We start from the raw sequence: 26,366 nt of genomic DNA on the forward strand, positions 1-26,366 counted from the left end.
TTAGCATACTTTACAAAATAAAATATAAAAAAATGCCACACAATGAGATTTTTTAGAATAAAAAACCCAATTTTATTTGATTATTTGATGGGTAATATGCAATTAGGCTCAACTTCTGAGGTGCGCGACCTGGGTATCGTTTTTGATCAAAAATTATCCTTTATTAGGCACATAAATAATATAACTAGCAAATCTCTAAAAATTTTAGGCTTCATGTTACGAGTGACTAAGGAATTCAAAAACATAGGCACTTTGAAGTTGATGTATACTTCATTAGTGAGAAGCCAGTTAGAGTATAACTCTACAATATGGACTCCTTACTACAACTGTCACCAAAATTTTTCAAAGATGGTGAATAGTAATTATATTTATTTATTCATGCATTTCATAATATATACATTTTTTTGTTCACTTTGCTCAGCTGTATGAAACAGTACTTATGATTTTCTTGTTGTTTTAGTGTAGAATGTTTTATTATTTAAACTTTCTACTGAATATGCTGTATAATGCTGTATAGTTTATTTTTTTAAATATAAATCTTGTATAATTTTTAGGTTTAATTTTTTTTATAAATCTTGGGTATAAGGAAATTTATTTTTTTTTTTTTTTTTAATATTAAGCCAAATAAATGTTTGTAAAAGTTTTTAACAATAAATGTTTGTAAAACGCAGATTTGCCGTTTATGTTAATAAAATAAAATAAAATAAGAAATAAAATAAAATAAGAAATAAAATAAAATAACAGACGACAAAAAAAAATGTCAGAGACAGTTGGGTGGTATTATGCAAAAATGCGTTAAGCCACACCAACCCCAAAATGAGATAATTGATGTTTAACATCAGGTACATTTTTCAAAAATATGATTTATTGCTTAGCTTAGATTAGTTTAATATATAAAAAAAGGTGCTTAATAGAACAACAAAAAGGTGATAAGATTGTTATATTTATTATTTTCTATTATCAAAAAAAAACAAAAATGTCAGACAATACATTTTACGTAACACCATTTTGTAATAGGAATGACGCAAAAATATTTTAAACAATGTTACTTCCCAAAAAAAAATACCTAAATTTTCATCTTCTTTTCAAAGTAAAATTATCAACGGTATATATTTCATTGTAATGGAAAATTTTGAGTTAAAAAAATGTTAAATTTTAATTTAAGCTTTATGTTCTAAACCAGATGTTAAAAATACCTAGGGATTTACTTCCTAAATGAATCCCTAAATTACAAAAAATTAATTGCCGTTTGTGATAAACAAAACCGTGTTTATATTACTGGCATTAAAATACTTGAACTATTTTTACGTTTGGTAGTGTGGTAATTTTGAAAATATCACTAAGCTAATCGGTTAACTAAAACCTAAATTATAAAAGATCGAAAATATGTACCAATAATACCTACAAACACATCGCTCATTTTGAAAGTTAATCCGTCATGTAGAAAATAATTTATCTAAATACGCATTATTGGCTATTTTACAAATGCCGTTTACGGTAAAGAATCGTAATCTTTTATCAATATTATGCTGTTTAAAAATTTCAGCCCGAGGATAACAATGTAGGACCCCACGTGGAGTTCTTTAATCCCAAACTTCGGGGGGAACTCCAGGCCAAGGGAGAGCTGGCTCCAGGAGGAGACTCCTGGGTGTGGCTCACCAGCTACTCCAGAATACCGGTAAGGCTGACCTTCATTACCTCAAGCTACTGTCCTTTGTCGCGGCTCTACCAAACTCTGGAGGGACTGCAAGCTAATGGAGGGTTGACTGTTGGAGAAGACTGTCGGTAAGTTGTCCTAACTGGTGAGCTGGCTTCCCGGAAATCGGAAATCTATCAAAACACTCTTTTATTATTGGTTAAAGAGAAAAAAACTTGTGACGTAGTTTAAATTTTTTTTTTTTTTTTTCAAATATTTTCAAGAAAATTTGCCATACAATTGAACGTTGTTAGGCAGAGAGCAGCCAGCCATAAAAAAGGTGAAACTGGGATAATAGCACCTTTGTAAAAATAGTGAATAATCAAATATACACCACAGTTGGAATGTTTTTGACTTTGATAAATGATAAACAATTTATAAACAATTTTTTTTTATTACAAACAAGAATCTAATTATGTATTTGACCCATTTTAAAGATTTTTAAAGTGCCGTAAGATTTTTCTAGTGCTGTGGGTGTTTTCTGAAAATTAAGAAATGCCGTATTTGTGATCGGCACTATTTTCAGAAGGCGATTATTACAGCTTTTTTGTATGAAAGCGGTCTGGGTAGTTTTAGCAGAACTTAGAAAAGACCTTACTGCACTCGATAACACCAATATCTCTTTTTTTTTTCGAAGTTGTGGACTGGCTAATTTCTACATCACTACATTCAATTATGTAAATGCTCTAATTGTTTCCAATAATTTTTGGAATCAAATTTCTATTGTACCGAACTTTCCCGTTGTGTAAGTTAATTCGTAAATAATGACGACTTAAGTTTGAAATTTGACAATTTGTAATTATTTTAATTATATTTTTCGTAAGCATATTTTTTGATAATTCTCGTACATTGTAACATTTTCCTGGCTATACTAATCTTCATAATTGTACGGCTCTTCTGTGGGGGTTGTGATGCAATACCCACGATTTTTACTATCTTCCAGTACCAAGTGGTGCAGGGGTTCTGCAAGGCCACCCAGGAGTACTGCCCCCCGGGGGCTCAGGGTCCCCCCGGACAGGCGGGGCCCCGCGGGCCGCGCGGGGAGCGAGGGGTGGCGGGAGATAGGGGAGGCCCGGGGCCTATCGGACCGCCAGGACCAAAGGGTAAAATAATTCAAACTGTGAATCCGTATCTATTAAAGTTTGCCATGTTTTTTTGCATGTATTAGAACTATTTTTGGTACAAAGCGTGTGAACTCTGTATATCACTTTTTTTAAACATTTTGAGTAAGTCAAAATTATTGCAGACAATACTGGAATCCACCCCCTAAGATTAATATTTATTGCAACAGAGCGAAAACATTTTTTCCTGTTAATATTTTTGGAATACACCAACTTATTATACATAAATGCATATAGAATATATTTTTAAAATAGGAACGTAAATTGAAGAATGATTTTTCTAAGTGGCCTAGGTTAAAAAAGATCACAATATTTGTAAAGGTTGAAAAATAGTCGAAAGGGGAATGTAATAACACCAATTGGTCCAAGAAGAAGTTTAAAAATTGGAAAATTGTTTTCAGGCGTTGCCTAGTATGTGAAATAATTTGATCAGATGAATCTCTTCACAACAATAAAGGTTTCAGCTCTTCAACTTCACTAAAATTAACAAATAGAAAAATTGAATAAATATGAATATTCAAACGTAGACAAAATAGTGAATGTTACACAGTGTGCAAAGTGGCCACTTAAACCATTTTACAGATCATAAGACCTGTAAATGCCTAGACTTCCATATTCCCTTCTTTTAAATGTTCTCCATTCCTGTTGCAATTTGTTAATCAAAAAATATCGTTTAAAGACAAAACATTTAGGCATTTTTTTTCTGTTTTTATTAGATCAAGTGAATTTTTTTTTATGACATAACAATGTGGTTTTAGACTAGTCATTCTAGAGAATGCAATCAGATAACTTAAATACACTTTGCTAATTTGCCGTCATAAACATTTTTCTTAAAATAAGGAATTTTTATGACATTTTGTGGAAATATGTAAAATTTTAAGAGAAAAAATTTTCTTGCTAGTTATGCAGCTTTTTACTGTGATTACAATGGCATTCTTACTTTGAAATTTATACATTTTGACTTAGGACTCTTTGAAAAATCAGTATTTGTCTACATACATTTTGAATGATATGAATGATTCATTCATTAGAACCTACCCAGTAATAAAATAAAATTTACAATCACAAAGTTTGCAGGATCCCATAAATAAAAAAAATACGTATATACAATATTAATATTTAGTAGAAACATTAATAAAACTAACGTGATGTGAATAAAGATTTTTAAAAAAAGTATTAACTAATAAATAAACGAAAACAACGAAAAAAATATACATATTATAAAAATAGTTAAATTTAAAAAATAAATTAAATAAAAATATTGTAAAATAAATTAAAGGCAGGAATATGGAAGTCTAGGCGTTTACAGGGAGTATGGGTTATCATTGGCTGGTGTACCTATTTTTTTTTTCAATTCCATCTTAAGGTAAAATATATATTTTAGTTTTTTAGATTAGGATATTTTTTCACTCACCTTAATAAAAAAAATCATGAGGATAAATGACAATATCCGACAAAGACCCTTAATATAATTTGCCAAACTCACTGTGAAAGGAGCAGTAAAAGTAGGAGAGTTAAATTCACTACAAATTGCGATATTTGAAATTGAAAATTTTAAAAGAGTAACTCGTTTCAGTAAAAAAAAAAAAGATTTTTTTTGTATAAGTGATAGGAAGACCTACAGTCTTTAAACGGTTTCGGGTATGTGGAGGAATGTACTTTCACTGTTGATTTTTGCGAAGTCAATTAGCTGAAGCTTTTATTGAAGCTGTTGAGATTTCTCTCGCTGAATTATTTCACCTACTAGGCAACGCTTCGAAATATTTATTAATTTTTATACATATTTTTCTTGGACCAGTTGATTTCATTACATTTGTCAATTTGTTTTGTTACATTTGTTGGTTTTTTTATTAATCAATACATTTACATAAATCAAACATGTTTTTTAAAAATTCTAATAAAAATCTACTTTTATACGTCTAGTAAATGTTATAACTGTAACTCTCTAAAAAAAGAGACTAGCTCTTCTGCTTGAAGAGTGACTTACACTGTTATGGTAATTTATTTATTTATTAGAATTTATGTATTTTGAATATACGAATATATGAGAGAAAAAAACTTATATGATATAAAAAGAAAAACGGAAAATAATAATACTGATTTAAATAGAATGCTGTTTTTAAACGGATTTTTTAAAAATCTGTAAATTTACTTTGAATTTATTTGTTGATTTATTAGTTTTAATAGTTTTTAGTTCATTGGGGAGATTATTGTAATTTTTGACACCTTTGAAGACTAAACTATTTTGACCATGACTTGTGTGGAATTCAGTGGATTTTAATATTATTTTGGTATCTGAGTGACTTCATTATCTCAAATTCTTTTATTTTTTCATCTTTGTAAATTTGTAAAATGGAATTTATTATATAAATAGTGTCTCTTGTATGAAATTTAAATTCGTTTAAAATAAACGTTTTTTGGATCATTGAAAGCATCCACCACATACCCGAATCCGTTTTAAAGACTAAATGTCTGTCTTCGGATTCACTCATACAAGCGAGCAATATTTTTTTCATTACGAATTGATTATATTTCATCCTCCACTAACCAAATTCAGTAAGGAAAAGCGCGCACAAATATTTACATTTACAACTTTCAATGTCCCTTTCACTGTCGCTCTAAACCCCCCCCCCCCCCCCCTCATCGTTACAAGGTAGGGACAAGGCAATAAAATAAATAAATAAATCCTTCATCTATTTCAAACCCCTTTATGTTGACAGTGATAGGAAACGTTAGTTACTACTCTCTGGAGCAGCAGAACGCGCCCAAAAGCAGCAGACATACCCAAAGACTACTGGTTGCAAACCAACTTTTGCCACCACTCACACCTACTCAAACTGTAATTATTGAAGAATTTTACCTCATCAAGCGAAAACAATAAATAAGACGTAAATTCCGTGCTCGGGGAAATCCTCAGCAAAAGTTTTTTAAGCTCAGTTTTTTGAATCAGTCAGTTTTTGACATTATAATTCCAGGTGACACGGGGTTTCCCGGCCACTCCGGGCTGGACGGGCGTGACGGAGTACCCGGGGAGCCGGGACTGGATGGCGTGCCGGGGCGGAGCGGAGCCGACGGAGCCCCGGGCCTAAATGGGAAAGATGGGAAAAATGGATCTGACGGAAGACATGGTATTGATGGTGAGTCGAATGAAGAAGTTCAGTGTCTTTTTTTATTTTTTTATTTATTAATAGACTATTAAACTAAACCAAAAAAAATTAATTAAATATCGTATTATCAACGCTGTGATTTTTTAAAGTTTTTTTTTTCTGAAATAACTCTGCGTGTGATATCAGAGGTTTTTCGCTCTCATGTCTTCAGATTGGTCGTTTGCCGTAACATAATTGAACATGTTTAAAAGAAAAAATGCATATTCTGCTTTTCATACAGAAAACTTAATTTTACTTTGTAGATAATATTTAAAATAATAATAATCAAAATTTATTAACAAAATAACAATTACTTTATCTACTACATACACACTTAGGTAATAGATTTCTCTGGATCATGTCTAGTCTAATATAAATAAATCTAGTCTAGTCTAATATAAAAAAAACTAATATAAATAAATATTAACTTCCCATTGTAATCGGGGCCCTGGAATATTTATTTAATGCTTGCTTAAATCGTGGGCGTAATAGACTCAAACCCAAAAAGTTCCAGTCTTGAGTTTACAATACGAATCATCCTTCTTAGAATGGATTGTCTATGTATTTTTTTAAAATGTAATACGAATGATTTTTTATTAGTATTAAGTATGTATTATATAATGACTGTATTTTATATGACTAGATTTCAATAAAAAATATTACCAACAAATAAAATACTTTCTGTTTTTGGATATATCAAAATATGTTTACATCACCTCTCTGTAAGTAGCACAAATTACACTAAACCTAGTGCCTTTGTCTCATTATATGTTGCATCACAAAAATTGCATTAAAAATAAAATTATTAAGATAAGAATATTATTATTGATGTGCCATATACATGTTTTTTTTTAAAATTGTTTTTTATGTTTCTGATCCTATATTTGTGGTGATACTCGTGTGTTTGTGTCAACTAATTGCTCGTCCCATTTCAACACAGGACTTTTAGTCCCATGGAGTTGGGACATGTCTCAAATAATGTACAATAAACTTATGTATGTAAATAAATTAATATTCATTTGTTGATTTAATATTTTTTTTCTATTATTAATTCGATTTTATTTCCAGGCAAAGCTGGAGGTCCCGGCCCACCAGGGCCTGCTGGCCCCATGGGACCTCGAGGTTAGTTTTGTCTCATATTAATTTATAAACTATTCTACAATATGCAACACAAAATTATACTAACAGTTTATTACAATTATTTTACGAAACTAACATAAGGGACTATGATACGATAATAAATTAATTTAATTAGATGGATGGTAGGTATTGAGTAAATTGTGTTTTAACCTTTCCCTCACTAAGCATCCAAAAATTACGCATAATCCGAACGGGGGACCAAACGACCCCAGCGCCTACTTGTATATGGCATCTGGAGAATAAAACGTTGGAAGTGTTTATGACCGTGCAATAATTTATTCATGTTTTCGCGTACACATATTTTACTCATTCGTGTATTTTATTCATTTTTCTTAGTTTGCCGAACGCTTATGTACATAAAGTGAAATTGCCCAAATCGGTATATGGAGGATTTAAATCCCCCCTTCGGTCCGGCTAGGTTAAACCCGTTTCCTGTGAGAGATTTTTTTTTTAAATATTTTTGTTATTATTATGGTTTGTCTTCAGTTTTCAGGGCACTTATTAAGTATAAAAATAACTATTAAAAAATGGAAAACAAGGTATAATCGAGTTTTTGTACTTGTCTCTTGATGATTTATTCCCAAAAAAATGTATGTATAATGTTTTCTTAATAAATAACTGAATTTATTTTTTTACGGCAATCTATAATTTCTTGTACGATTTTGATGAAAGTGAGATTAGAACATTGTTTAAATGTTAATCAAACAAATTGCGACGTATTGCAGGATTATCTGGTCCAAGAGGTCGGGCCGGGCGCGCGGGCACCGACGGTTCTCCCGGACTACCAGGAATATCGGCCTGGATGCACAACAGCACCAACACTCTGCTCATCCCACCTTCCATAGCGGGTGAGGCTCCTCCGACTGAACACCTCCCGGCTAGAGGATAGATGGAATATTCGTACCTGTATAATTGATTACTCCGCGGTGACGTCACAAGCTCTCGTCGGTAAATTCTTTCCGAGTTGGGGTGGTATTTTGAGCCGCTCTCGCGGCCGTAGAAAACACTTTATCTTGTATATTTTGCATGTAAATACGCGAGATAAATGGCTTTTCTACGGCCGCGAGATCGTTTGGAATAGCAGCCCTAGAAACCAGAAATCTCGCAGCAATCACAAAGTTCTTTCGTTAGTTGATTCGGAAGAACTTGTGACGTAGTCCAAATTGTTACATTTTTATTAAAATATTTTTTATTAGTTTTTTCATACATGTTTGCGAAACTTCGAAGTACAATTAAATGCTATAATTTTTACCGCGTGGAAGAAAACATTTTTTACATTCAATTTTCCGTAGCACTAAACTTCCTCATTCTTATCAATTTGCCTCACATTCTTGATTTTTTTTGTTGATAATCTATCATGAAAATCTGTCGTGAAAATCTCTCTTGTAAATAAACTTTGAAAATTCATCTTGAAAAAACTGTTCTGAAAATGAGTTAGAAAATATGTTTTGAAAATATATCGTAAAAAATCTGTCTTGAAAATTCCCCATGAAAAATATGTCCTGAAAATCTGTTAGAAAATATGTCTTGAAAATATATCGTAAAAAATCTGTTTTGTATAAATTCATCTTGGAAAAATCTATACTGAAAATCTTTTTTGAATACCAGTTAGAGAATGTTTCGATAACATATCGTTAAAAATCTGTCTTGAAAATTCTTCACGAAAAATCTGTCCTGAAAATCAGTTAGAAAATATGTCTCGAAAATATATCGTAAAAAATCTGGCTTGAAAATTCATCTTGAAAAATCTGTCTTGATAATCTCTCTATGGTGTATAAATGTATTATTATTTGTGATCTCTCATTCCAGTCGGCGGCGAGTCCGTGGTCGTGCACGAGGGCTCCGCCGTGCGGCTGCGCTGCGTGACGGCCGGCGCGCCGCCGCCCGCCGTGCAGTGGAGCCGCGCCGGCGAGCCGCTGCGGCTGGGCGCGTGGCGCGCCAGCGGGCTGGCGGCCGCGGCGCTGGAGCTGCCGCGCGCCTCGCGCCTGCACGCGGGCGACTACTCGTGCACGGCGCACAACGGCGTGCCGCCGCAGGCCGCCAAGACCTTCCGCCTCGAGGTGCACTGTGAGACCAATGCTATAAAGCTTCGCGACGACACTATCCTAACTTTCCATCAGAATACTTTATTTAATACACCAACGGAAATAATATCGTCTGTACCTATTTTCATTTCATCCTTTTTGTTAGAAATTTCTATCAAAACTATTCATTAGTAATCAGTATTTTTTCAAAATATGTGAATCTTCACTTGAATCATTTGAACTCATTTAGCGACTCGATAATATAGGTATATATATATTTTTTTCTCAATTTTGTTATTATTGATATTATAATGTAATGCCTAGTAGAAGACCCGTTCTAAGGCAGACCAACATTTACATTTATTTATATATTTCCATTTACATACCCACACACTTGTGTACACATATAAGCATACATACACCCTTATACATGCATATATATTATTATTGTTATTATTGGAGCACATAAGGGAATTTGCTTATGTGTGCCCTACTTCAAAGTTTAAAGTTACTGTAATATTAGTATCATTTAGCCTCTTTGAAAATAAACAGAAACAATTAATACTAAACTAGGTACTACCAGAATACACACTACATAAACACCACATCTTATACACATCACTCCATACACCTCACTCCACGCACTACATTTCATACTCACAACAATAAAAACACAATCACTAGTAAATTCACACAAAGCACAAATTTTTCTTACATCTTGTTGTACTGTTAGATAGTTGTTTCATATATTGTGTTGTGTATGTAATTGGTGCTGTGTTAGGTTTATTTTTTGTTCGTAATATTGTCTAGATTTATATTAACATAGCACTGTGTGCACAACATTAAATTTAAACAAATAAACAAATATATCTACACATACATACACAAATATACATGCATATGTACATACAAATATATATACACACAAACATACACACATATACATGCATATATACAAACATATATATATACATACACATACACTATACACATATATATACACACATACACATATACACACTCATATATAGGGTGTTCATTAAGCCCTGTCACATCCGAAACCACGATGATCAGTATGAGCCAGAAGACATATTGGCACATTAAAATCATTTTTAGGATGAATAAAATTTAAAAAAATAAAATATCAAAATAAGTCAATGGTTGCTTACTTCTGCAAGGATGAAACGAGGAGGGGGAAGGGGGGAGTCTGATACTGCGCCGCGCTTCCCTCACTTCTCCCCTGCAGAAGTAAGCAACCACTTGTTTTTTTAAATATTTTACTTTTAAAATTTTTCTTTAATCTAAATATTTTTTTAAATATGCTAATATGTCTTCTTGCCCATACTGATCATCGTGGTTTCGGGTGTGACAGGTTTAAAGAACACTCTGTCATAAATTTTATCCTTCTGGTTTTTGTATTGTATAGGGTTTAAATTGTCATAGGTAATATTAATATTATTATATTACTTACCTTGCTATGTAGTTTAATAAGCTTTCAGTTTCAAAGTAGTTACATTTATTCATTGATTTTTTATATTTCTAGTCCCTCCGATGATTCGCATCAGAAACCAAATAATACCTGCGAGAAACGGCTCAACAATACAACTAGAATGTGAGGTCAGTTGTTAATTTCATATTTACCTGTAAACTTATATACCCTGAGGAAGAATGATTTAGCATTATTTAACACGACCTTTATTAATAACGAAAGATCAGTTCTTTTACTTCAAAAAAGTCAACGGCTTGGCTTCTAAAAAACATAAGCCCCGACTTCCAAAATTACATTATCTCAAATATTCTCCATCTCTGCTGTAATATGATAATCTTTATAACGTTGAACAGCCATGGTGACATCACACATCCCTGTGTGACTCCTTTGGGTATTTCAAAATCCCGATGTGTATGCTCCATTTACCCTTATACAGAAAACCAATAGCCCGTGTCAGATTTCCGCTCACTCCATACTCCATCAAGTCTGGATTTTTGCCTAAAGGAAGAGACTGGAGACTGCTGCGAGATATTGCATAGATTTATATACTATTAAGCGTGTTGTCCAGATGCCCTTGGAAATATATGTATGTTTATGTAATAATATTTTATTTATATTTTTGATATTATTTAATTATGTACGTGTTTCCACTTTCCATTATGTTGTATCCCAACTCAACACAGGACCCTTGGCCTCACAAGGCTTGGAATACGTTATTATTGTATTTTTCTGTAATATGTATGTATTAATAAATAAATCAAATGCTTGGATTTTTTCAAATATTCGGGTTCTGAAAACATCGTATAATTCCTTGGTAAGAAGTCGCTTGGAATTTAGTTCCATCGTTTGGTTGCCAAATGAAACCATATATTCCTTAATGATAGAGAGGGTGCAGAAAAAAATTCTGCATTATCTGTATCTCAGGGAGTATGGATTTTACCCATGGCTTTTCCCGACTGACTTCGTACTAGGAATGCTGGGCTAAATCATTGTTGAGGAGAAGCGATATTCATTTGGGTGTTCACTTTTTTCAATTGATTAATCAATCGTTTGGTATATTTTGTAATGTATTGGTAATGAATTGAATACTTTGTAATGTTCTCAATGTAAATAAAAAATCAATAAATAAATGAGAAAGAACTGTGGCTTCTTCTTCTTCAGTCTTCTGTCCTCCACTGTTAGATATAGGCTTCTTCCATATCCTTCCCTTTTTCTTTGTCGGTTGCTACTAGCAGCTAATTTTTACCCCCTACAGCAGCTATGTTGTCGGACCATCTTTTTTGAGGTCTTCCGATGCCTCGCTTATTCTCCCTAGGTCTCTTTCTCAAAATTTTAGAGGTCCATCTTGTGGGGTCTTGTCTCGCAATATGTCCCGCCTACTGCCACTCCAGTCCTGCTACGCGATCCATTATATCCGTTATTCTGGTCCTGTTCCTAATTTCTTCATTTCTTTTTTTGACTCTTATGCTTATACCAAGCATGGATCTTTCCATGGATTGCCGTGTGCATTTAAGCTTTTCTACATTTCTTTTTGTGAGGGCCATAGTCTCTAATGCATACGTAGTCACTGGCAGTATACACGATTCGTATGTTTTCCTTTTCAGACAAATCGGAATCTCTTTATTTTCAAATATGTGCTTAAGTTTTCCTAAAGCTGCCCAACTCATTCCTATTTGTCTTGGCAGTTCCGCCATTTGATTTTCTTTGCCCAGTTTTATCTTATGTCCATTATACCATTTCGAGAACTGTAACAGAATAGTAAAAAAAGACTTATGCACTTACATAAGATATGCTGATTATTTTTCTAAAGGTGGAAGCGTTTCCCGAGCCATTGCGATACTGGGAGAGGTCAGATGGAAGATTACTGGAGCCAGCAGACAGGTTTCGGTCAGAAGTGGTGCCGGGAGCCGCTCCATATGTATCTTACATGAAGCTGAAATTGGTGCGACTTCACCACATCGATATTGGACAGTATAACTGCATAGCCAAGAATGAACTCGGGCTTACGAAGGGTGTATTCACTGTGCTTGGTGAGAATACTTGTTTAAAACGTGCAACTTCTTATAATTTTAGTATAATAAATTTTAAATAACAGCGCACTTGATAGATATTTATTATCATTATTATATCACTATGTCTAGGCGTAGCTAATACCAAGTTTATAAGTAAGTCCCATATAAAGATAATTGAAGGCTTATGAACCGTCATTTATTATTTATTTATTTAACACTTTATATACATATACAATTTATATACATATAAGGGCGGGCATATTGCCTTAAGGCAATTTCTTCCTACCTACCCAAACCATTCAGTTTGAGAAAATTACAAGTCATTAGTGGTTTTTTTTTTTAAAATAATTATTTGTGTTCTTATGATTCTCACCACACAAACACAAACAAACAAACCATCACACAACTTCCCTGTACGGGTAGGCAGAGAGGATAGAACACTATACTAATCTGTCTTTACATACAGACCTCGCTTCCTTTACATTTATACATCTTCTCATGCACGTGCATCGATAATTCTGACTTTTGACCAGCACATCTTTAAGTATTTGTTGGATTTGGTCATGACATGTCTTCCTCGGTCTTCCTTGTTTTCTACATCCCACCAACATTCGCATTGTAAATCTTGTAAGCCGTTCTTTCGCTGTCCGTTCGCTCTACATATCCAAACAAACGCAGGACTCTTTTCTTGACTTTGTTGATAACGCTTATCTCAGCCTTACAAAATGCACAAATCTCAACTGTAAATTTGAAAAGGATAGATTTTAACTAGTATAATAAATAGGCAAAAAAAGTGAAAGAGTAGTACTTGCGGGAGATTTAAATGCGTGCTTGGAAGCTTGAAGAGACAGTATGGAGTCAGCTCTAGTTATGTTTAGAGATGGAAGGTGGATTGAACAGCATAATGGCGATGCAATATACATTCACTTTTAATTCTTCGTTGATGATTTTTTCCCCTGGTTCAGAATTATAAAATACAATCTTTTTACAGAGCAAGATCCTCTATTGGGAACACCTCCTCCCATTGAATCAGGATTAGCTGGCGAAGGGGGCGAGTGGGGACCCCGCGCCCCCCCTGATACGACCATAGAGGAGCTTTGCCCTCCGGCTACCACATGTCCGGCGTGTCCCCGCTGCTCTGATCCCGCACTCTCCCTGGCTGATTTGCTGGACCATTTGCGTGTGGAGCCTCTGGGAGGAAAGATATACAGTGGATTAAAGCCCAGAGTTACAGGTTAATAAATTTAGGCGTGTTAAAACTAAGACGGCACCCTCCACTTTTTTTAGTTTTCAGTTTTTTTTTTAGTTAGGCAATATACAGTAGGTAAATATTTTTTTAGTACTTTTCCCAGATTGCAACGATAATTTATTATTTCAGTAAGTAATTTTCGGCCTCGTGGTGTAATGGTCAGCGCATCAGCCTACCATGCAAGTGGTTCAGTTTGTTCAAAAAGTTACTTAGTTACTGTTAAATAAAGGAGGTCATATACTTCTTCTTGAGGTTTCAATTCTTGGGATTAGTTTTTAGCAAACACTTGTATCTATTACTCCATTAATTATGGTCTTCAGCAGCTCTTCGACTGACGGTACGATGTAAGTTAGTACACAATAACAGTCTGTCTTGTGGTCTATTGGCTAGAATACGTACTATCATTGAAGATTTACTCATAAATATGAGTACTAGTCAATCACAAATATAAATTAATAGTTATGTAGCACCTAAAAACATGGCCTTCTGGAAAAAACAAATTGGTATTTTTAATAGAAATTCCAATATTTTAAGGCAATTTCTTTTTTTTGTCATATGAATCTTTTCCGATTTCATCCATGTAACGAAATTGGTGGATGTTTAAACATTATTTCTTAATAATCTCATCTTTTTTCAGACTGTGTTCTTTATGCTATTGGTAAACCAGTATATCATCGCTACTCTGAGCAAACCTTCGGTTCCTGGCTCCGAGATGCTACAACAACGGGTGACCCTTCGGTATTAAACACTATTTTATATTTCCTTTCTTCTGTATGTGAGTGATGGACCCTATAGTTCTTATTTTATAATTTCAGGGAGACAAAATTTGGGTGACTCGAGAAATGGATAAAAAGCACCTGTTTGAGTTTTCCAATAAAAATTCTTTCAGGAAAGATCAGCCTACTAAAGAATATACTTTAGAATGGGATTACACCGTAAGTATTTGAAGATTTTTAAATGGTAAAATTCAGTTTGCATTGTTTAGCTTGTATGATAGATTTCTAATGAAAAGAAAAACAGAGTCTTAAGACTGATTGTATGTACAAAAATTTATGTATAAAAATTGTACAATGAGTTACCTGAAGAAATAGGAAAGGCTAAATCATTTCAAATCAAATTGAAAAAATATGCAATATGGTGTGATATTTTCAATTCATAAATATAAATCTGAAAGGTACTACAGCACAAACTATAGTTATTTGATATGTTTAAGGGAAATGGCCACATAGTCTATAATGGCTCGTTCTTCTACCACGCGGGGGCGCGCAAGCTGGCCCGGATGGAGTTGGGCGGCCGGGGGAAGGGAGGGGGCGGGTCAGGCCCCACCTCCGTCACAGAGCTGCCCGGGGCCGCCACTCCCCCCAACAGGGCACTCTATGCCACCTCACACACCTACATGGACTTCAGCGCCGATGATAACGGACTATGGGTCATCTACGCCATGGAGGATTCTAACAACACAGCCGTTGCAAAGGTAAACCAAATAATAACAATTATTATGGCTCATTTTTCCTATATGTAATAATAGGCAATAGAGTTTTATGTGGTTGTTTGTTTTGGTTATAATATTACGTTCTTCTTCCTTTTGAAATGGGATCTGGGATGTATGGCCGCGGTCTCAATTTGAAACTAACTCTGTATTCCTTTACTATCATGCTGGAAAGTAAAATAAAGTTATTTTGCTGACCATGTGTATTTGATTGATCGCAAATTGACAATATAAAGAAACCGGTCCCATAATTGCGTCACAAACTGCATTTAGGATCGGTCGAATAAGCTTAGCACGCATGCAAATTTATGGTCTGGAAAGTGTCAGAAAGTTCTTTCACTACCATAAATATAAAGCAGATACCTAATTTCCCATGTTCTGGCAAAATAAAGAATACAGTACTGCATGTGAAATAGAACCAGAACCCTGGATGAGTGTTTTTGACTCGGTGACTACTCTCTGGTGATATTTCCTGAGGAAGGAAATCGAGTGAAGAAAAGTCCGCCTAATAGATTAGGGTTAGATTCTGGGCAGGGTGGATTTTTCTTGGACTGACACCTGAAGCGTAAGACTGATTAGCTTACCTTCCACTTAACAAAAGTTATCCAGATACACTCCAATAAGTATCCCAATGCAGTGCCCTATGCACCTGGTGTGGTAGGGGAATGATGACTGATTTAATAAAAATATTTTTAATGTTTTAGATAGATCCAGATAATCTACAGGCACAATACATTTGGAACATTTCAGTAAATCATCACAAGGTACAAAATAAATAATTATCTAAAATCATTATCTTTCTGGAAAAAAAACATTTTCTTTTACATCCTAAATGTACAAACAATTTTTTCACTATCTAAAAGATTTTTTTATTTGTAATACAGTTTTCAGCATGTAGATTAATTTAATCAATGATAAATTGAAATTATTTTTAAAAAATAAAAATCATTATTATATTAACTAGCTGACCCGACAGACGTTATTCTGCCCGAACGTTGGCTTGCCTGCTATTAGCTTGGAAAAACACTCTTCATTGATAAATAGGTACCTAGGTACTTTTTTGTGTTTAAATTCCGAAGCTAAAAATTGTTAATATTCAAATATTGAATTTAAGTAGGTACCTAGGTACTTGTTTATCTCTTTTTTTTACTTCATTTTTACTGCGATAAAAAATACTTTTTATATACAATTTTCCATAGCACTGAACTTCCTCATTAGTTACACGAGGCGTTGATGAAGAAATTGGGTGATTTGTGGCTGACGGCCGTCAGTGGGATGAAAATCCACTCATCCTTGGCCCTTTCCATCTTTTTCCTGTCATTTCCTAATATTCCCAACAATTCTCAAATATAACTGTCTATTTTCTACTACCAAATCGTCTCTATGGCCGTAGGTAGACTACAATTGTTATGACAGTGACCAACGTTCTGCGCCATCCTCGTGCCCTAAATTCTGGAACATGCAAAGCACACATTTTATTTCTAAATTGTTTATGAACTATTTCCAAATAATTTATTCCTGACACATTGCAGGTTGGTGAAATGTTTGTGGTATGCGGAGTTCTCTACGCCGTAGATTCGGCGACTGAGAGAACAACGCGAGTACGACTCGCTCTGGATTTGTACAAGAACACTCTACTTGAAGTCGCCCTTCCCTTCACTAACCCTTTCAGGAAAACCACGGCTCTTGCGTATAATCACAGAAATAAGGTAAAAAATATATTTCCAGTTTTTAAAAATATATTAAATTATCAATGTTTAATGTTTTAGATATTATACAATATATTAGAGCTCAGCTCAACCATTTGGTTTTTTTTTACATTGGTTAATAGTTTTTTTTATTTTTTTTTATATACTCGTATGTATGGACCCCTGTATTTAGTAGCCTTACGTGTCATGTACAAGGCTAAGGTACTCGGAAAAAATCGGTTTTTGTTTGTCTTGGAAATGGGATGTTCGATCACTGATTTTGTTTTATTACCTTTATGAGTCCAATCACCATCGTTGCAAAGTTCAAGAACAATGGCGCGTGATAACTACTTTTAACTACAGTGTGGATATCTGTTGAGGATATTCCATCTTTCCTGCATTCTGCTTCAAGATTATGGCGTTGTAAACTGAAAAATGGGCACTGAAATAACAGATGTTCGATACTCTGTGAAGAAATATCATCGCATGGACAATAGTGATCATTCCTTAATTTAAACCCAATTAGATAACTTCTCATAGCTCCGTGTCCGGTAAAAAATTGGGTCGTTTCGAAAGTACTTTGGTGATGTGACGGAAGTTTGCTGCATCAGCCTGCGTTGGGAAAAACATTTTAATGATTTTACCGGTAGAAGAAGCGCGGTAATGATCCTCCCAACGCTGTTGCGTATTTTGTTTTATACAGCGTTTAGCAAAGCTAAGGGGAAATTCTGAGAATTGGTTAATAGTGGGTCCCAAATAGATAAATTAGTGCCCGTTCCAGAGGCCTCACATTACACAGTTGTAAATCATATCTGTGTTAATGTTTGTATCAAGAAAAACAATCGGTTTACAAACAGATTTATTCAAATTGATCTGCAGTTGAAAAATGCCGAAAAAAAATACAATATTAGTATGTATTTTGCGATAGATTTGTTTTGCATTTATTTATTCGTCTTACTTTTTGCATTGTCTAAATACAATGCACAGAGGGAAGATGTTAATAAATTACTTCCTAAAGTCACCTATTAGTTTTTCTCTATATAAGTGAGGTCCAATTTTTTTTGTAGACCTTTGCAATTTGTTGATACATTTAGTGTTAACTTTTTTATTATTTTATGGAAATTAGACAATTTTCTCACTCCTCACAACAATACATATATATGTAGACAATAATCATGTCATTTATTTACACACAATATGTGATAAATCATTTACAAAAATAGGATTCGATATTTAAATAATCTTTAAATTGCATCTAGACTCAAACCACTGTTCGCCTGAATCTTACAGTAGTTGGCTGTTTAATGTTAACATCAATAAAAGTCATTTGACAGCCCCCATGGCGTAATAGCTAAGACGCTTGTCTCACACACGGAGAGTTACGGATTCGATTCCCGGTGAGACAACAGAATAATTCAGTATGGTTTTTTTAAGCCTGGGTGTTATGAGCTGTAATTGGACTTCGTGGCTTTTTGTGGTGCAAAGACAAATACAAGAACTATCTTGAAACTATTCAAACATGCACAACAGTTCAACTACTCTTATTAGTTACATACTGTGATCCGGTGACAGCCAGGAATTCCAAGTTACTTTATTTGCACTCAACTAAAATGTCAAACTCAACGGCTGTACAGCGAGACAATCATGTCTGGAAATAAAAAATATCCTCAATTTCCGTTTAAGTTAAGTTCTTTCTAATACTGTTCAAAATTGTTCTTTGCAGGAGTTGTATTCTTGGGATAGAGGTAACCAATTAACCTACCCTGTTCGCTATCATGAGATTGGTTACAATTCTACTATCGTGCCTGATCCGAGTCAGTCAAACGCGCAACAGGCAGCTTCACCTGATGAGTAAAAGTCGGAAGATATTTTTTTTACAGAAGACTAGATTAAGAAACACCTCATCATACACAAGATGTGTGTATGATGAGGTGTTTCTTCCCTATCTTAATTCTACCTACTATTTGTATTTGTACTTGCCCAATGAACGTGGCCATTATAATAAAAACTTTGTCTTTAGCTTTTTAATCTATGATGAAATCCATTTTGTGTTTTTCTTTCGATAGTCCTAAGTATTTATAAAAAAAAATCCTCATACTTAACATGAAAAATAATGTGTAAGCCGTTTGAATCAGTGGCAATATTTTAAACCGTGTTTGTTCTCTAAAAATAATATTTTGAAAATTTTTCCCATACCTTGTAAAAATTTCTTATTGTATGCACATGCCCATAATAATATTATAAATGCAAAAGTATGTTTGTCTGTATATGAGCGACCGATCGATTACATTTTTTGCATAGGGATAATTGGAGAGCTGACAAGTGTCACAAATTACTATTTTATCCCGAAAAAATATCACTCCCTCGGAAAAATCATTAGTGAAAAAACAAATTAATATAAAAGAGAATAACGATGCTACGTCGCCATAGAATAACCGATGGTGCTTTTTTTTTCATAGCAATAGGAACAACCAGCAATCGGTCAGGCTACTTTTTATTTTGAAAAAATATATCATTCCATGGAAAAATTATTCTGTTAAACGACAAAACTAATTTCTCCCCGTAAAAGCTAGTATTTAAATAAAATTAAGACTTAAGTTAAAAAATATTAATGGAAAAAAATCATTTTGTATTTCTGTTTTGAAGCCAAAGATTAACGTCTACCTATTTATAATAAAAATGTTTAAAAATCTTAGTTTTTATAATTTTTTCATCCCTCACCAAGAAGTACGATTTTTTATTATTGCTATACGAGATGATAAAAACAAAATTTAGTTAAACTGAAAACAAAGTTTAGTATTTTACAATAATTTGAATTCAATAAAAAAAATGATTTTCACATTATATTTTAATTATAAGTATGTTTTTAGTTTATACTTTTCTAAAAAGAATAAGACTACATAAGTATTGTGTATCAAAAAAGGTATATTTGTAATCAGGATGTCATTCCACTGAAGGCAAATTTATACTGCCTCCTGAGACAAAGTATTTATTTCTTATATCCTCCGATTCTAATTATTTTTCTTCCTCCTTTAATATTTGTTTGTTAGTATAAAATACGGGAGAAGGTTTGAATAAAAATACAATTTGAGTCCCATTCGCAATATATATTTTGTTTATATTTCAAAACACATAATGTTTTACATTTGTACTCGTGGGTGGTAAACTTATCAACACTTATCTTGTTCTATGTAAATACTTCAGTAGCCTAAATCTATCCATCATTCCACTCCACGCCAAATCAAAGTAGAATATAAACTATGATTGGTCGATTCAGTAATGTTCTTTATATATCTCATACAGCTACAAAACATCAGCTCAGGTGAAGAAAGTCAAGAAACTTAATTCTAAAAAAGTGTAATTGTATATGTCATTATAAACCAAAGTGAATCAAAGTTTTGTAGAGAAAAGTCTTTAGTGTGTAGAAACCTGTTTTTTTTGTTTGTATTTTTATAAAATAGTTTTGCTAATAAATAAAGATGGATAACTCTAAATATAGGCCAATTTAAATTATTTTGATGATTTAGGTCATAATCATAAGTATTTTTTATTTAAATCTGCAACAGGAAAGGTTTTCGTAATGATTTCGAAGAAGTAATATAGAAAAGTATATTTCATTAAATAATAATGAACATGTGTGTCAATTCAATCAATGCCATCTAGACATTTTTCTGTACAATTTCTACATCATTTTCAAAGCTTTGATTTAAGTAGAGCTGATAGTTTTGCGACTACATGGCTTTTTTAAAAGTAGTTAATGTGTATTGATTGAGATATATTGTTATTAGTTTTTACATTATTTTGACATTTCTTTAAACAAATGATCTCAGTTACTCCGAGAATTGCAAATGACTTTGTATTTGCTGTTTAACAGCTTAAAATTTGGTCATGATTGAAGTTGATTTTCTTATCGGGTATAAAAAATAAATAACTATGAATAATTATACATTTTATGGAAGGTAAATCGGCAATCCTACCGCATATTTACTATTCACACGTATCGCACTTTAACAAGAAGCCATTAACAATCGAACTTGGTTATAAAGAGCATTAATATAAGGTGCTGTTGAATTAAAATTTATTTACCTTATACGGAAAACTATCTTTCGATAAATGTTAGCCTACTAAAAAAGACTAGCTTATAAAAAAAAATAGCAAGAAAAAATGTAGAATCAATTACTCATTTTGTTTAATAATTAGTGAGGATACATTATTTCAGTAATTTTTCAATTTTTTTTAAACATTACACTCGCTTATAAAAAGATAAGTAGCAATAGAAATATATTATACCGTCAATACTGCGTATGAACCAAAAAACAAAAAATTGTGTTTTTTCAATTAAATGGGACAAGCTGCACTGATTGATATTTTTAAATTGACCAATAGACTGCTCGATTAAATTCAATGCCGCGAATAAATCCTCCCTACTAAAGAAGCAAAGCAATACCAAAAACATTCAGGCAGCAGGCCCTACGGCATGGAATGCTCTCCCAGCAGAGGTCCGAAACTGTGAGAGTGAAGTGATGTTTCGGAAGAAACTTAAAACCCACTTGTTCTCTAAATCATTTGAATAAATCCTTAGCATGTGGTGACAAAGTACATTATTTTTCTTAAATTAAAAGGTTAAAATTAAATTTATATTACAATATTTGAGTTTTTCCAAATGTTCATAGACAAAAGACTGGATTTCACCCCCTGTTGTAATTTGTTAAATTTATATCTTTATACAATCACTTTGCAAAGCGCCCTTGAGGTATTATATTACGAAAATGGCGCTTTATAAGTTATCCATAATAATAATCCCTAAATCGAATACAGCAGATGAGACGAACTCAATTTGCGTAAAGGCATTTGTAACTGTCACAATAAACTTTGTATGTCTGCATACGATAATAAAATACATTTTCTAATATAAATCAACAACACAAAACAAACTGCATTTAAATTTATCTTTTTTTTAAAGATCGCAAAGTTTTTTGTCCCTCCTGAAAATTTTAACGAATGGTTCATCCGCGGTATTGAACTTACATAGACGATATTTCAGCTCCAAATACTTTTTGTAATCAAGTTCAATTTGAAACATTTTTAATCATGTGTAATATATGATGGGATGTTAGCATCGAGACCTACAACACAAATGGCATCGACAAGAGCGTAGTCTGGAGAAGATGAATAATAACGCCGTTACAATATTCTGAACACCTCTTGCAATATTAGGCTTACGAACACATCTTATATTGAAATAACCACATTAACACTTAGCTCACAATTATAAGGAAGGCAGTATTGTATTGCATCTTTTAATCTTCTAAACCAAAATAGGCATTGGGGTTACATCTTCACTTACGTTAATACTACGACACCAAGAAGATATGAAAATTTCAAAGAGGTAAACTTGGACTTCATGAGGTTAGGTTTAGCTAGGCTATTAAGGTTTATATATAACCACACAAATAAAACTAAGCACCTAGGTACACAAATAAATAAGTTAGGACTAGATTGCGACTACTCGACATAACCTAAAGAGTCCAAAATTATTATTTCTACACAATATTAAAATGTAGAAATAACACAAGGCTGGGTATATCTACCATGTATTTTTTTCTTTCAAAACAACTTTATCAACGTAACGTAAACGTATTTAGCTCTCCCTATTCGGATATTGCATTTTATTTTTAAGGCATTTTCATTATTAAATAACACAGATAAAAACCAAATCATTAAAAATGAATCACACATTATAATGACATTTAATTATTTTATATATCCTGGACTCTTAAAGGATTAGATATTCACTGACTCGAACGATAATACATATCTAAATAAATAATAATATCAAATTCAGATAATATTTATCACCAAACAATTTATCCACAATAGATTCAAATACAACTAATAAACCAAAATAACAGTAGTAACATTCTGGCACATAAATTGGGTAATTCAAAAAATTTATTCTATAGTAATCGTCGCCTTAATCGACTGACGAGATTCAAACTAATGGACAACAAATTTTCTTTAAAACTTTACTCTAAAAATTATTAAACATTTCATTATTAAAACATTCCGGTCACAATAGATCTTCACAGGTCGCAGTGACGTCAGGAGCTTGCATAGCACTGACCCCCACCTCTAAGAATACTAAAACATTAAAATCTATAAACTCCTAATCTACTCAAATTAATTTTGAACATTCACTAAGACTTACAAATTACTAAACTCTAACATCTCGACTTCTTTGTGCTTATGATATTGTATTGAAACCATCACTTTTTTATTTATCTCAAGAGAAATCTCTAAATACATTGAAAACATCCATAAATTAGTTACTAAGAACTCTACATTTTATCCACATTACGTATTTTCTATGAAACCACTGTTCTTGTATAACATTGTAATTTTTAAAAACTCTTTTAAATTAAATTAAAATAATTATGAATTAATATTACATTGAAAACTTTTTTGATCATTGAGAAATACATTATAATCTTCTAAGTGTGTAATACAAAAGCTGGTAAAACATACTTATTTTTAAATACAGAAAACGAAAGGGATATTTTTTTAGCATACATAGAAGTAGGTATTTCATTAATAAATATTATTATTTAGGCAACACAAAATTTATGCACATATCGTCGTTGTGCCAGCAATACATGTTAAGTGATTTTTCTTTCTTAAAAGTATTTTTGATTTCACATTAAGATTACACAATTTTGTTTCAGTATAAATAATTTTTAAAAATAAAATTACATATTTTTCCTTTTTGTTACTTGTAGAAAATAAATCCATCACCAAAAGGTAGATTGTTTTATTGATCTTCTTAAAATTTTTTGAAATGTTATGTAACAGATATTGCTGGCGCAACAGTGACATAAAGAATCAGTCAAATTATTAAAAAATTAATTGAAGGTAGTTGCTTTCTTACGGCTTTCCTCTTATGATAACAATTCAAAAAGCACTTAAGCAGGCTGAATAAAATGTTGAAATATTATTATAACAAAAGAAACCATTTTTAATTTTATGTTACCCATAAAAAATCAGTTGCAGTTCCAATTTTGACAGACTCTAATATCACATACTACACAAATTTAATATAAAAGCATTTGTTTTTATTAATTGTTTTTTTTTTATGATATTTTTCGAAAGATTCTTCAAAATCGAGATTCTTAAGAAATAACATATATGTAATGTTAAAGGGCAAAAGTTGGGAATGATTAATTGAGTTTATTATTGTATATTTTCTTGCATCTAAAAGTTCTAAGAAATTTCTTTTTTTTTTTCTTTATTATGGCCATTACCATTCTTGGTAATACTAGCCAGAAACAAACAGTGTTTACATATGTTAAATGGGAAAAAAACAATATTACAGACAAGAGAGAAAAAAACAGATAAACCTTATACATTTTTAAAATACATGGAACATAATTGATCTTAAAATTAAAATAATGAGAAATTTCCGTGATATTTAAAAGTATGTATTTACTGTACATGAAAATATTTCAAAAGCATTGTTGTATTCTAAACAGGTACTTCCTGAACTTTCTTTTTACTTTAACAGTGTAAATGCAATCATTATTATATAAACATGTTTATAATAGTAGTGATTCGAAACGGCTTAAATATGTGCTTTTAATGAGGTTTTTCTAAATACTAAAAGTTAGCGATGAGATCACATCCTGTGCAGGGCACAATTGTAGTGCTATTGTGTTTTCAAAAGAGCTTTTTATTGTGCGGACACTACAAACGTTATCAGCCTATACTCACTTTAATACAGTGTGTTACCAGCCCACACTGCAAAAAAACTGCTTTTGCAGTTTGGCGGGAATTAAAAAAATTGATTAGACGAATGCTTATGTGAAAAAAAAATCAATAAAAAAAATTTTTAAAAAAAAACTCGCACACATCACAAATGTGGCATAGCCCCAAGGAGTAGTATCACAGTACTAACCTAATAACTTTGTTTTGTGTGATGATAAATAATAATATATTATTATGATGAATTGGAGAAGGCGATTCGACAGCTAATTTTGCAATTAAAGTTTAATTTAGGACGTGTGTACACCGGGAATCGAACCCGGAACCTTTCGTGTGTGAGTCAGGCGTCTTGACCACTACACCACGGAGGCCGCCGAAATTTATATAGTTTAAACCGTCGCTTTACATTTGCTAACTACACCCTGAAGCTACTTCAAATTCACAATACAACTTTAGTTATAATAACACGTTGGTAGTTGCTAGGTAGTATTAGTGCAAATTAGCTCCCGTACACTGAAACTAACTTCACACAGTACATTCTAGTTGGTAAAACACCAGCTAGGTAGCACTGAATGTTACGCGTTTGTAGTGCTCAATTATGCACCTCAAATTAGTATGTGTGATGCGCACATTTTAAATTATATGAATTCTCATCGCTACTAAAAGTATTTAATTGAAGACATACATTCTTAAAACAATATACAAAAATAGTGTTGCTTACTGTATGATATAATTTTTTACACTATATTTTAAAATGAGAAAATTATTTGAGTAGATACTTCAATTTACAAAGCTTCGAATTTTATAATAAATAATAGATTTATTTTAATGAAGAAATAAGAAAAATATCACATTATTTTATTCTAATCTGTTTTAGATGGTTTGAATGTTATGATGTACTATTTACATACATACAATGGCGCGCCCGAGATTTTTTTTCAGGGGTTTTTAATTGTGTTGGTATTTACAGAGCGTAATGCCTATTCCAAAGATAGTAAACAGTTGTAGTCAACAATGTTTGAATATTTGGCAGTTTAAGCATATTTTTACAATATGCCAAAGCAGTTGAGGCATCTTTTGGCCACTGGTCTTTTTCTAGTCTAGCATTTGCTCTGTACCAAAATTTATGTTCCACTTTAAGTTCATCAAGATTACCTATCAAGTCACTTCTATAAAATATTAAGAGATCTTCACATTCTTTTATAATGGCATCAGGGTTGAGATGATCTGTTTACAATAAACTTTGAAATCCAATCAAAGTGAGTACCTTTCTTTTAAATTATTTATAAAACACTATAAAAAGACATTCCTCGCGATTGATTGGTTTTGAACTCGATCGGCACATACTTTATTATTTGAAGTATAGAATTGCCAATTATTTGTAAACATTAAATAAAATTCCAAAAAGTCAAGTGCATAATTATAAGACTGCACTAAAAAAAATCTGCACTTATTATTATTACCAAATTAGAGGCAGACAGCTATCAGCTGATATGCTCCTACCTTGTCTTCCTGGTAAGCTTATTTCACTTCCTATATAACATGTCCAATTTTATT

General features: G+C 32.5%; 1 protein-coding gene across 2 annotated transcripts in view; it reads left to right on the top strand.

Annotated features, from left to right (window-relative positions):
- The window catches only part of LOC148280537 (uncharacterized), a 29,838-nt gene extending 4,179 nt beyond the window's left edge, over nucleotides 1-25,659 (top strand). Inside the window, exons 2-16 of one of the 2 annotated variants that reach the window (XM_088228222.1) lie at nucleotides 1,547-1,678; nucleotides 2,640-2,799; nucleotides 5,793-5,954; nucleotides 7,032-7,085; nucleotides 7,829-7,951; nucleotides 8,913-9,170; nucleotides 10,671-10,744; nucleotides 12,427-12,646; nucleotides 13,620-13,862; nucleotides 14,515-14,615; nucleotides 14,693-14,812; nucleotides 15,091-15,351; nucleotides 16,071-16,130; nucleotides 16,899-17,075; nucleotides 18,778-25,659. In XM_088228222.1, the coding sequence (XP_088084348.1) occupies nucleotides 1,547-1,678; nucleotides 2,640-2,799; nucleotides 5,793-5,954; nucleotides 7,032-7,085; nucleotides 7,829-7,951; nucleotides 8,913-9,170; nucleotides 10,671-10,744; nucleotides 12,427-12,646; nucleotides 13,620-13,862; nucleotides 14,515-14,615; nucleotides 14,693-14,812; nucleotides 15,091-15,351; nucleotides 16,071-16,130; nucleotides 16,899-17,075; nucleotides 18,778-18,909 (2,277 nt within the window). In that variant the 3' untranslated portion in view covers nucleotides 18,910-25,659. Of the gene's footprint in view, nucleotides 1-1,546; nucleotides 1,679-2,639; nucleotides 2,800-5,792; nucleotides 5,955-7,031; nucleotides 7,086-7,828; nucleotides 7,952-8,912; nucleotides 9,171-10,670; nucleotides 10,745-12,426; nucleotides 12,647-13,619; nucleotides 13,863-14,514; nucleotides 14,616-14,692; nucleotides 14,813-15,090; nucleotides 15,352-16,070; nucleotides 16,131-16,898; nucleotides 17,076-18,777 lie in introns of those variants that run through there. The other variant, XR_015822572.1, reaches the window with a different exon arrangement.
- Nucleotides 25,660-26,366: the final 707 nt, after the last annotated feature.

The sequence above is a fragment of the Micrasema longulum genome, unplaced genomic scaffold (assembly GCF_059751315.1).
Source record: "Micrasema longulum isolate JH-2025_06_02 unplaced genomic scaffold, ASM5975131v1 h1tg000570l, whole genome shotgun sequence".
Taxonomy (NCBI): Eukaryota; Metazoa; Arthropoda; class Insecta; order Trichoptera; family Brachycentridae; genus Micrasema; species Micrasema longulum.